Here is a 12,163-nt window from a genome sequence, read left to right on the forward strand (position 1 = left end):
TCAGCTCTAGCTGTTACAGGCTAGTAGCCAGATGCTATTGTCCATCTCCAGTAGGCTCGACTTTTCTATCAGCCACCCTTCTCTAGAGAGCCAGGTAATCAAAGCTATGTGCTCCTCAAGCCAGTTGCACGGGGTCATTACCTACAGTCCTTTCAGACAGACAATTCAAATGGATGGAGGCACGGGGAAAGAAAATCATCCTTGTAGGAAGTATGGCACTCAAAGCATTAAATGCTAACTGTCTGCTAGTCCATTAAAACCATACTACATGGGAAAGGGGTCAGTTCAATGCCTCTCATGCACTGGAGGACATGCAGACAGACCTTCAGCAGGTCATAAAGAATGGTCAACATGCCTCCAGGCATATTATAAAGTTGGGCTTGGATGCTGTTGACTCAGTGGCAAAGGTGGTGGGCTCTTCCATGTCTAATCGCTACCAAGCCTGGCTTAGATCATCAGGATTCTCCAGTGATATACAGGCCAATCTCATGGACCCATCTTTCTATGGGGCCTTTCTGTTTAGAGATAAAGTGGATGGTGTCCTAGAGAGGTTTAAAGCAAGAAGGGCGATGCCCTGCTCACCAGGACTTTAACAGGAGCAACCCCTGAGGGACTTCAGGCAGTTCTGTTGCTTTCAAGGTTCTTTTTAGGGGTTCTTCTATTTGGTAGCAGCAGCCTTACCAGTCACAAGGTCAATCACCTAAGAACCCATTTGTCCACCATTACAAGGGTAGAGGCAGGGGAAAAGGTCAAGGATATCTCCAACAACCCTCCTTCTCCTCCTGTTTGTACTCACCTGCCTCCCAGAATGCAGTCTTAGTTCTTTTCCCCAACCACACCTGGAACCTGTTGGAGGGCGAGTGTTCTCCTTTCTGCTTTTCTAGAAGGCCATTAGTTTTGACCAGTGGGTCCTAAAAGAGGTTACACCATTCCCTTCCGTTAGGCTCCACCCCTCTAACCCCATCCCAGTCTTCCTTTACCACTCCAGATTACCTGGCCATACTGCAACAAAAGATGGCGGCACTCCTGCAGAAAGTAGCAGTGGAGTTAGTGCCAGAGCAGGAAAAGAGTCAAGGATTCTACTTCTGTTATTAATTTGCACCCAAAATGCACGGTGGTCTGAGTCTGATCCTGCAGTTCAAGAAGTTGAGCTTGTTCCTCAAAAAGGAAACGTTCAAGATGCTGACTCTGGCACAAGTGTTACTTGTGTTGGAAGCTGGAGACAGAATGGTGTATCCCGACCTTCAGGATGCTTATTTCCACATGGAGGTATTTGCACTTTGTTGTGGGTTCTACGTATTACCAGTTTTCAGTACTTGCCTTTGGGTTAACACTGGCACCGCAAGTCTTCACCAAGTTGATGGCAACGGTAGTGTCTCATTTCAGATGGTCGGGCATCTCAATTTTTCCTTGCCTGAATAACTGGTGAAACAGAGCTCATTTGCCGTAGATGGTTTAATCCCATCTGCAGTCAACAGTATCCTGCTGTTCGACCTGAGCGTTTTGATCAATAAGCCCAATTCTCACCTGAGACCCTCCCAATGACTCCAGTTAATGCGATTGGGACTGGACAACACCTTTCGCTGAACCTTTCCTCCTTCATAGAGGATTTCAGACATCCAGGAAATAGTACCTTCCTTTTGTGGAGACACAAGAATTTCAGTCTGGAGGATCCAGAGATTCTTAGGTCTGTTAGCTTCCTGCATTCTCCAAGGCATGCATGCATGTTGGCACGTGAGGGCCCTGCAGTGCTGCCTCAGCAGGAAGTGACTACTGTATGGGGAAGATCTGTCTCCATTGTGATGTCCGCTGGTGCTGCAACGTAAGTCACTTGGTGGGGGAGCGAGATAAGCCTCAGCTACGGGATGGACTTTACTTCCCCTCCAACAGTGAGTATGTTCATTACAGATCCTCCAATTGTAGAATGTCAAGATAAAAGGCCTCTGGTCCCCTGAAGAACAGCTTCTTCAGATCAACCTGTTTGAACTGCAGGCAATTCAGCTGGCACTCAAGACCTTCCTCACCTCCGTCTAAGGTTGGTACATCCAGATCTTGTTGGACAATATGACAGCAATGTGCTACGTCAGTAGGGTTTCACCTCCTTTTTTTGAGGCATTGAACCTGTTGTCTTGGGTGCACCACCATGGGATCTAGTTAACTGCCAATCACCTAGCAGGTTAATTGTATGTTAGAGTCAACAGCTTGAGCAGGTGTTATCTTGCTGATCACAAGCGGCGACTTTTCCCAGAACTAGTCCAAGACACCTTTGCCCCTTGGGGCATCCCTCAGGTGGACCTGTTTGCCTCGTCGGACAGTGCTCAATGTAAGCAGGTTTGTACTCACCAGTATCTGTTGAGGAGATCATTGGGGATGTGTTTCTTTTGAAAAGGAATTTTCCACTGCACTACACATTTCCCCTATACCCTTGATTCCTCGGATTCTGAGGACGATACGTCTAGACCAGGCTCAAGTCATTCTCATTGCCACAGATTTGCCTAGGATGGTGTAGTAAACAGACCTTCTGTGCTTCTGCAGATGTTCCCCGCTCAAACTGCCGTTCAGACTGGACCTCCTCTCCAAGGCAGAGAAGATGGTACTGCACCCCAATCTCCAAGGACTCCACCTACATGCCTGGCAATTGAATGGAGGCATATGAGTTCCTTTCAGCTGCCACAGGAGATGGTTGATGTTATTCTTTTGGTGCATCGCCCCTTCTACAAAATGAATTTACATTGGCAGATGGAATAGCCTTTTGTAATGGTGCACGGGTAACAATGTAACCCTTCACAGGTCAAGTTACTGTTAATCTTACAATTTGCACTTTCCATGCCCAGTGGTGGTGTGCAGTTAACACTGTCAATGGTTACTTAGCAGCAATATCTTAGTTCCTCTGTCTGTCAGACCAACCATCCCTCTGCAAATCCACCAGTTTGATAAGTTTTCGGAAAGGCTTAAGAAATCTGTATCCTCCAACCCCTTTTGTGGGGCCATGATTTAGTGTTGACTTTCTTCACTGGTACTTCGTTTGAGCCCCTACAAAGTTGTCCCTTATGGATGTTGACCTACAGAACAGTTTTTCTTGTTGCAATAACATCAGCCAGACGGGTGAGCATGTTGCAAGCTGTTAGTTTTCGTCCAACCTTCACATCCTTTTACCGTGACAAATTGGTGTTGAGAGCCAGGGCTGCTTTCCTGCATAGGGTGGGGGCTCATTTCCACCTGGGTCAGTCCATAACCCTTTTGACATTCTGTGTCCTGCCCCACCCCATGAAAGAGCAGCAGCGATTGCATAGATTGGTTCCTAGGCAGGCTGTCAACTACTTCATGAAACACGCTAAGGACATTTGTCTGGATAACCAGCTCTTTGTAGGATACTGTGGTGCCAAGAAGGACAAAGCAATGTAGAAAAGGAATCTTTCAAGGTGGATACACCTCTGCATCAAGACCTGATATGCCATGTGAAGAAACTCAACACCCGATGGAATCAGGGCCCAATCTACCAGGGCCAAAGCAAGTTCTTGTACCCTTGCAAGAATTGCTCCAGTTGCCGAGATCTCCAGGGCAGCCATGTGGTCATCTCTGTTTACATTTGCTAGCATTGTTGCTTAGATTTTGTGGTGTGTAGGCATGGCTATTTGGCCAGATCCATCTTTCATGATTTCCTTTTATAGCCCTCTATCAACCCTTCTCTTAGATGGGTATGGCTATTGAATCTGTTCTACATGTGAGGAATCTGCAGGTAGAAGTATCCATCAGAAAAAAAAGTTACTTAACTGTGGTAACGATCTTTCTAATGGATACTTATCTACCTAGTTCCTCACCAACCTGCTGCATCCCTGTTTGATGGATAGTTATAGGGAAAGTTTAACGAGATCCCAAATATGCATCTTTTGGACACAGTTTTACTGTATTGATGTCAATCCGTCCTCTCGCCTCGAAGGAGATAAATCTGAGATACTTCTCCTGGGAAACCGAAACAAGCTCCCTCCATCCCTCTCGTGGCCTCCATGCATGGGAACTCCTCCCACCCCCAAACCTGAGGTCAAAAGTCTGGGCATCTGGCTGGATCAAGACCTCAACTTCAAGACTCAGGCCAGAAAAACCTCAGGCACCTGTTTTGGCCTCATCCGAATGGCGCGAAAAATTCTCCACCTGATCCCCCTCCAATCGAGGAAATTACTGATGCAGGGGCTGGTGAACTCCAGACTGGACTACGGCAACGTCCTGTACCTGGGGGCTCCAGCATCAGTTATTTACAGGCTGCAGTGCGCTCAGAACGCTGCGGCCAGAATCCTAACCAACACCAAATCAAGATGCTCGGCCAAACCTGCACTCAGAAGCCTACATTGGCTACCTGTCAAAGAAAGGATTACCTTTAAGACCCTATGCATTTCGCATAAAATAATGCACGACAGAGGCCCCCCGATTCTAAGATCCCTGATCAAACCCCACCAGTCCAACAAACAACTTAGATCAGACTTCAGGTCCCTCGCCAGCGTTCCAAGAATAAAAAAGGCCCGATCCGGGGGGGCGTCTGTTCTCTTACAACGCCCCAAAACTATGGAACGCCCTCCCACTCGCTATGCGGAAAGAACATAACCTCTTGGCCTTTCGGAGGCAATTAAAAACATGGCTCTTCCCCTAAACCTCTCAACTTCTCCTCTTCTACTTTCCCTCTGGAACTTTGGTCATGTCAGCGCTGGGGCGCCCTAGGGTAGCTACGCGCTCTACAAATCCCAACTCAAACTCAAACTCAAACTCAAGGCTAGGGGAAAATAGATGGAAATTGAAGCTGTTGCTCCAGGGTAGGCACAATATAACTTTGGTGATGTCATCTTATGCCACTTCTTGCATCAATGCAAAGTCAGCGACCCCCAACTGGCGACATTGAAGCTTTGAAGGTTCTGGATTGAGTTTGACACCTGGGATGATTCTACAGGTGAGGAATCTGCAAGTAGATAGAGTATCCACCAGAAAGATTCTTACTGCAGGGAAGTAGCTTATCCATCTTTGCGCCAAAAAGAATCATATTTTACTGTGATGTGTATAAAAGAGTTTCTATATCTGTGCTAGGCACACGGTACTGCGAGGGAGAATCCACACTGTTCTATTAAAATTACATGCAATGGTTAGTTGCTTAATACATTTTTTAATTGCCTGCATCTGTCCACGATGCCTATGCTGCAAATTATTTTCTTCTTATTTTTTTGGCATATACATGCTATAGAAATAAATAAAATACCTTAACCATCACACCCGCCTGCCAAAGCCAGAACAATTGGGATTGCTAATGCTTGTTTTAATCTATTAGGTAGGTCAATAGCATTTGACATAAACAGTGTGTTACTGGTTGTATGTTTGCAGTCCACCAAATGTGGTTTCTTCTACGGTGTGTTTGTAGTGTGATCGGTGCCCTCTGATTTTCTAGTCCAATTTTCTTGCTATGTTTTTTTCAATGAATACCATTTTATCCAAGGATGGACTTGCCCAGTCCGGCGAAAGCTTATTTACCAGGTAAAACCCCATATTTGGATTCTCTGCTATAGAATAGTGATTATGTCAGTAATAGCTACGCTCTCATCCCAAGTGGAAAGTAAATCCTAGATTGGTTGGTACCGAATCGGGATCACAGCATTTATGCTAACACCACACTCCACAGGTTTCCAACCCCTCACTCCTGAAGTTCACCGGCTAAAACCTGGCAAAATGCGTGAGTGGAGAAAGTGATGAAATTGAGGTATTTCCATGGGAATGAGATGTGCAAGAACGGATTCATGGGATAATTCCCTATTTCACAGGGGACCACTTTTAAATGCATAGTATTTACTCTTCTTTGAATTACAGCTGGATGTGGCATACTGATGTGGTTTCCCAGGTCATTATGAACGAGGGCCTCAGTAGGGCTGACCCATAACTTTTTTTGCTTTTAATGAAACTAGCCAGACCTCTTAGAGTTACTAGCCTGAACATGTGGCATGTTTTGCTTCAAAGACATCAATGGTAAATGTTTTTAGTAATGTGGTTTTGTGTATTGGAAATAATTTTGTATACTGTGGAAATAATAGATGTTTGTACAATGCATTCATGTTGTCTTTCGTTTTCAGGTTTCCCCATCGCCTGCCCTCCCCAAGACGACAATGGGGTTAATTGGATGGCGGTCGACTGTCCCAGGGCTAGAGCTGGAACGGTACAATACTTCTCGACATGTGAAAGGCAACTTTTTCAAACAAATGAACTGGCCGGCAGAAGGTTTTGATTGACTTCATCACACTATATGCTCTACATCTTCACTAGATGTTGTCAACGAGTTCTGCCAAATTTATTTGAAGTAGCATAGGGTCCAAATCTCTATGCATGAGTATATTCAACATAATCCCACATGTTGTGCATTAATCAGTTCATCTGTGACAATTCATAGGAAACTTGGATGTTGAGTCCTCTGTACAGTAGCTCAAGGGTTGCTCCCCTAGATTCACAAACCTATGTAAAATGTGGGTGTACTTGTAAAGCGCACTGTGACTCCATGGAGTATCCTGGCGCTGAAGACCGCTGGGGAACCCATCCTGGTTTTCCCTGTGAGATGGTCCCTTTCTGGGTATCTCCAAGGTGAAACCAGGCATCCCCGGCGTCTGTGGGGGGCCGTTGTAGAGATGAGGCAAGCTTAATGCCCAGAGTTGCCGAGTGTGTTCCCTGGTTAGAGTAGGCACCGAGGCGAGAATTACGCTGGTCCAGACCTGTGTGTAAACTGCAAGTCATGCCTGAACATGTGTATTTGATTCACAATTTTAGCCCTCTAATGTCCATAAAAACAGCAGTGTTCGATTGGCCAATAAAACCCGCTGTTATTTCAGTGATCCTAAACTTGATGCCAGTCATCGCAAGGGTTATATTTTGTAATAAATTGTGATATCTACACTTTTTGTTTAAAGTTTTTATTTATTCAGATGTATCAGCATCATACATATAACCACAAATAATTATCCTGACACAAATCACAATGAAGAAAAAAGAAACCATCATTTTCTACACAAAGCCCTCTTAGCAAAAAATAAATACACAATGACCTCATAAAATCTCATACATTATTCAAACTGGCTTTTCCCAGTTTATCCAGATTTTAAATACAGTGGACCCTAATCTCTTTGCTTACATTATTTTGTGTGTACGGACTCTTTGCGTCTTATTAATCCATTCGGACACTGAGGTTACTTATCTGTTTTCCAATTTTCCAGAATTAATGATCTTGCCCCCAACATAGAGATTAATACCAACTCGCATTGCCTAACTGACACTTCCGTGGGTTGAAACTTAATCCCAAATAGTGTCCCGTACACATCCCGAGACATAGAGCACTCCAGCCTAATGCTGATTTCAACAAAGATATCACACGAAAATTTAAATAAGTGGGTGCAAATGAGCATCATATGGAGCCAGTCCCCGTTTGTATTGTTGCATCTAAAACATTTTGACTCTGCCCTGGATATATTTTTTATAAATCCTAGTTGCAGGATAATATAACATCCACTTGCTTAAAAAGGAAATTCTTCTTAAATTGCATGGCCTTACAACTAATTTGGTTAAAAAATTTCCACTGCGAGATCTCCAATCAGTTGCAGTCGGTGCAGGTAAGTACGGTGGGGCGCGGAGGAATGTCGACAAAATAGGGAAATAAAATAAATAAATAAAACCACTTACCTTGTGCTTGCTGCATCGCTGAGTCAGCGATGCGGTGAGTGGAAGATAAGTGGTTTATTTATTCATTTTATTTTCCCCATTCAGTCGTCTGTCGAATCCCCAAACCCCCTTCCCGCTCCACCACCCCACTGCATTTACCTTCATCTGCCGCAACTATCTCCGATCTACACTCCATTGAAGATTCAATTTGCTTCAGTAAGTCAGCAATCAGCTCCTCGCTTCTTAGGGTACAGTAGTCTGTACCAGTTCCTTGTGCTTTGTATTTTAAAAATAAAGTAAGCTTTATTAAGGAAAACTACTAGAGATCCATCTCTTATTACAAAGCCATCACAAAAACGCTTGATTTGGACATAGCTAAAAAAAAGCAAAGTGCTGAGAATTGGGTTCGCATTCACCGGCTGCCATTGTGAAAACTCATTGTGAAAAAAATATTTTAGACTCAAAAACCCCCGCTGACCCTACCTACTGCACGTATGAATTGACACACACAAGCCCAGTGGGATGCATTCTGCGAATTTCAGCTAGGAGTTAAACTTGAGGATTTCCCCTTCTTCCCAAATCCTGGTAAAACACTTTTTAGTGGTGCAGGGTGTCTTAAATGTAGACCTCTTCAGTAGCCTTGGGATTTTCAGGAACGGGAAAAGCCACATTTTCGATGATTTCACCATCTGTTCTAAATACAAATGCGCATTGCTTGAGGGGTTGGGAGTGGACCTTACCAATTAGTCAAAATATGGCACCTGGTAACAACATTTTATATTGGGCAACATCAACCCTCCTTTCGGAATCTAGCTGCATAGCATGCATTTTCAGTCTGGGTTTATTACCCTGCCAAATAAAGTGTCGAATTTCGATGTCTACTAACTCAAAAAAAGACTGGGTAATTTTAATCAAAATATTAGCAAAAACTAAAAACAACGGAAGAATACTTATTTTAACCACGACGACCCGATCCATTATTGTCATAGGAAAGTTCCTGGCATCAGAGGAGGCAAAGGTATTGCCCCTTCTGAGGGGGTCACAAAAGAAGTGCCAGGAATAGCAGGGAGCATGCTAGAGGTCACAGCTGTGACCCCTGACTACTCCCAAATTACGTCCATGGGGTGCATGTTTTGTTGTCCATTTTAGTGCAAGATCCTGATATGGGGTGATGACGGTGAATGGGGAAACATGAATGGGCTCTGAGAAGAGTAGAAGTTACCCCACTCTCGCCTCCTTCAGTCTTGCAGATTTAGGATTTCTTGAAACATTATGGAGATCCACAGGGAATTCTCTCTTTACAAACACCTTGGCACCACAAGGGCATTTTTACTGCAGTGCTGTTTTGCGTTAGTTATTTAATCAGTGCTTTTTACATCCCATGCATTAGTGGTTATTCGTCATTTGTAACCGACAGTATTAAAGAAGCCAGCGTGCTGAAGGAAGGTCTTTAAAGGTGTTGTTTTATTCATGCTTCAGAGGACAGGAGCATCGTTGAGAATAGATTTAATTTACCAGAGTACACGTTAAGAACATCGTTCTTTTTTTTGCCTGTCAGCAGATTGTTGGTCTGGTTTCCAGGAGGTTAAGCGTATCGATTCAAACCTCTGCCAATAAAGGACACCTCAAAGGCTGCATGGTGTAGCAAAAATAAGTTGACTCCGTAGAAAGGATGCAGTCTTGCGGCTAATCTTTTTCTCTGGAAGCAGGGCTCCCATGAGCTGATTGGTAAAATATCTCAGTGGGATAAGCAGCTGCTGCGCCCCCTACCTAACCGGAAGGTCATATGCTAGATTCCCTGTAGGACGATTTAGCCTTTTTACTAAAATGTAAGATTTAAAAAAAAAAACACAGAGATATCCTACAACATGACAAGCAGTGTCCCCCCAAAAAATGCAGAAGGGTCAATGTTTTTAATTGGGATCCAGCTTTTATGGGCTCTAGCCATAAGTGCATGAGGGGAAGGCAATTAACAGCTGTAAAATAGTAAAGCTCTTAGCATAAATTCCATAATCTTATTCACCAAAAACACCTGTACCTGTCTGCTTCATCTCCCTAACTTGGAACCCAGAAAGCAGCTAAGCAACATTATTTAATGTCAGCATTGTAACTTCTTCTTTTATATAGCCCATCTTACCAAATGTCGTTGCTTCAAAGCGCTGTAAATAACAGGTATTACTACTGCCCAGTTGGTCTTTAAGTTATCAACTTCCGGAGGTTCGAGGCTGAGTTGGTTTTCCCAGGAGTCAAACTCGTGACCTGCAGGTCTTAGCAGCCGTCAGCAGCGAGCCTTTTACTCGTTCAGCCATTTTGCTTCTATTTTAAGATTTCTGTTTTAAAACCTAATCTTGTCAATGAGTAAGTAATTGGTTTGTGGATTGGTGCATATCTATGAGTGGGTGAAATCCTATACCTCAAGTAGTGGATTCTGAATCTTCAAATGTTTGGACTGTCTTCACCTGTGTGACACTATTTGATGACATATTATCACTTTAAACAAATATATTGATGCATGGTGATCACCCTTTCGATAGAGACTAGCATCACAATGTAAAATGGACATTACCTTTGCGGCTTAAATAAAAATAAATGAAAATATACTCTTATGCTTTACCTGCTTGTCGTGAATTTTTTCATTAATTGTAGAGTTTAACAACAAATCGCTTGGTGTGACCACAAACTTCTGATTTAACTTCTTATGCACAATACGCAGGAACGACCTAAGGGGGCGTATGCAGTTCCTACTTGTGTAATTTAGGAGTTGTGAACTTTTCTGCGACTCACAAAAGGGATAATGGATGTAGCAGTGTGGATTTATGATATTAAAGCTTATGCTATGACTGCACAATTCTAAACCTAGCCTGGGAGTGAAAGGTAAGCATTTTCAATAGCTGTATCATCAATATCGTGAGTCAAATCAGAAAAATCAGAGTTCTGAGGAAGGGGATAGTCAGTGATCATTAAGGCAATGCTACAGACAAATTAGTAAATCAGTCAGCAAGAGTGTGGATTCACAATACCTGACAGAGACATTTTAAGGCATGGGCAAAGTGGGCCCTGGCCCGGGGGCTCAGCCTTTCAGGGGGCTCCTGATAGATCCAGCTCTGTTCTCCACACAGTCCTGCCCTAATGACCTTGAATGATTCATAAACATAGATTGTTTTAATTAACGTTTGCCTTTGATTTATCTCTAATATGATTGATTTGTGAAAGTCTATTGCACACATGTTGCTGAGAAAAGTGGTTTGTTCTTCAGCACCATGCAACATCCATAAAAAAGATCTTTTTAGATCAAAACTGGACCTTTCATATGAGAAAGGTCGCAGAATTTATTAGCAATAATAATAGTGATCTGCTGTTGTATTACAACATTGAAAACACACATCACAATCCCTGACTAATAATAGATAGAAACAGGTAGAATTTGGACCAGTGTGCCTGTGCAGTATCGGTCATCTGGTTAAAAAGGGTTTGAAAAAGCTGGAATTGGATCACTAAATCAGAGCTGTGCTGGAAAGCGCCCCCCAAAATATGTTGAGCCCAGGGCCTCAACATCCATAAGATGTCTCTGCTGAGACACGCATCTACTCAACTTTCAGCCAGCCATAACTCACACCCATTCAGCCCAAGTGCCCGAGATGCCAGTCCCCACCAGGAGAAGTGGGAAGGCGGCAGCATAAACACAAATTCAAACAGACTGCTTGCAAAAATAGGATTGCCACTTAATATGTCAGCATGCACTGCAGCACAAGGGGCACTCTTTGTGAAACCTATTGAGTTAAGCAATCAAGATGGGAACTAAGCAAATTACTAGGCATGCAGGGAAGCCATCACTCATGTATCACAACTTTTTCTCATTTCGGCCCAAAGTTAACCAACTCCGATGAAATGTATAACAACTACATGAATCATTTTTTTTCTTTTTTTTTTTTCTTTTTCATTGCGAGTGATCAGGTTACAGACGAGTTTAGTACAAAAGGGAAGCAGCAGAGAATGTTTCATATATACAACAAACATTGCATATGAAAGAAAAGAGAAAAAAAAAATTGCCATTTCCAATCAAACTTGTACAATGGGGAGGCAACAGTGTAAATAAGAACTCAGGAAAAAATGACTAAATAAGCTACTTCCCCACTTCCCCCTCCATCCATCGCTCTATAGGTTCCCAGATTTTTATTCCCATTGCCCTTCTTTTACGCCCTTTAGTTTTATAAATGGCGCGTTCTAAGATATACCTAGCCAGCAGCCACCCTCTCCAAGCAGAGAAAGAGGGTGGGTCTGGACTAATCCAATCTTGTGTGACACAAGAACGAAAAACCCCAACAGAGACAAATAACAGCTTTTTATGATTATCTATCATAGATGTAGAAAAGACTCCGAACAATACAAGCTCTGATGTAAGTATTATAGGGATTCCGAGTATCAAAGAAAGAAAGTGTTGAATTTCTGATAAGGTTCTACTTAGATGTGGACATAGAAAAAACGTATG

General features: G+C 43.2%; 1 protein-coding gene across 1 annotated transcript in view; it reads left to right on the forward strand.

Annotated features, from left to right (window-relative positions):
• The window catches only part of CIMIP1 (ciliary microtubule inner protein 1), a 136,407-nt gene extending 126,127 nt beyond the window's left edge, over positions 1 to 10,280 (forward strand). The window contains exon 4 of the mRNA XM_078651960.1: positions 6,105 to 10,280. Within this exon, the coding sequence (XP_078508086.1) occupies positions 6,105 to 6,260 (156 nt within the window). The 3' untranslated portion in view covers positions 6,261 to 10,280. The remainder of the gene's footprint in view (positions 1 to 6,104) is intronic.
• The last annotated feature ends 1,883 nt before the right edge of the window (positions 10,281 to 12,163 follow it).

The sequence above is a fragment of the Lissotriton helveticus genome, chromosome 7 (assembly GCF_964261635.1).
Source record: "Lissotriton helveticus chromosome 7, aLisHel1.1, whole genome shotgun sequence".
In the NCBI taxonomy this organism is placed as follows: domain Eukaryota; kingdom Metazoa; phylum Chordata; class Amphibia; order Caudata; family Salamandridae; genus Lissotriton; species Lissotriton helveticus.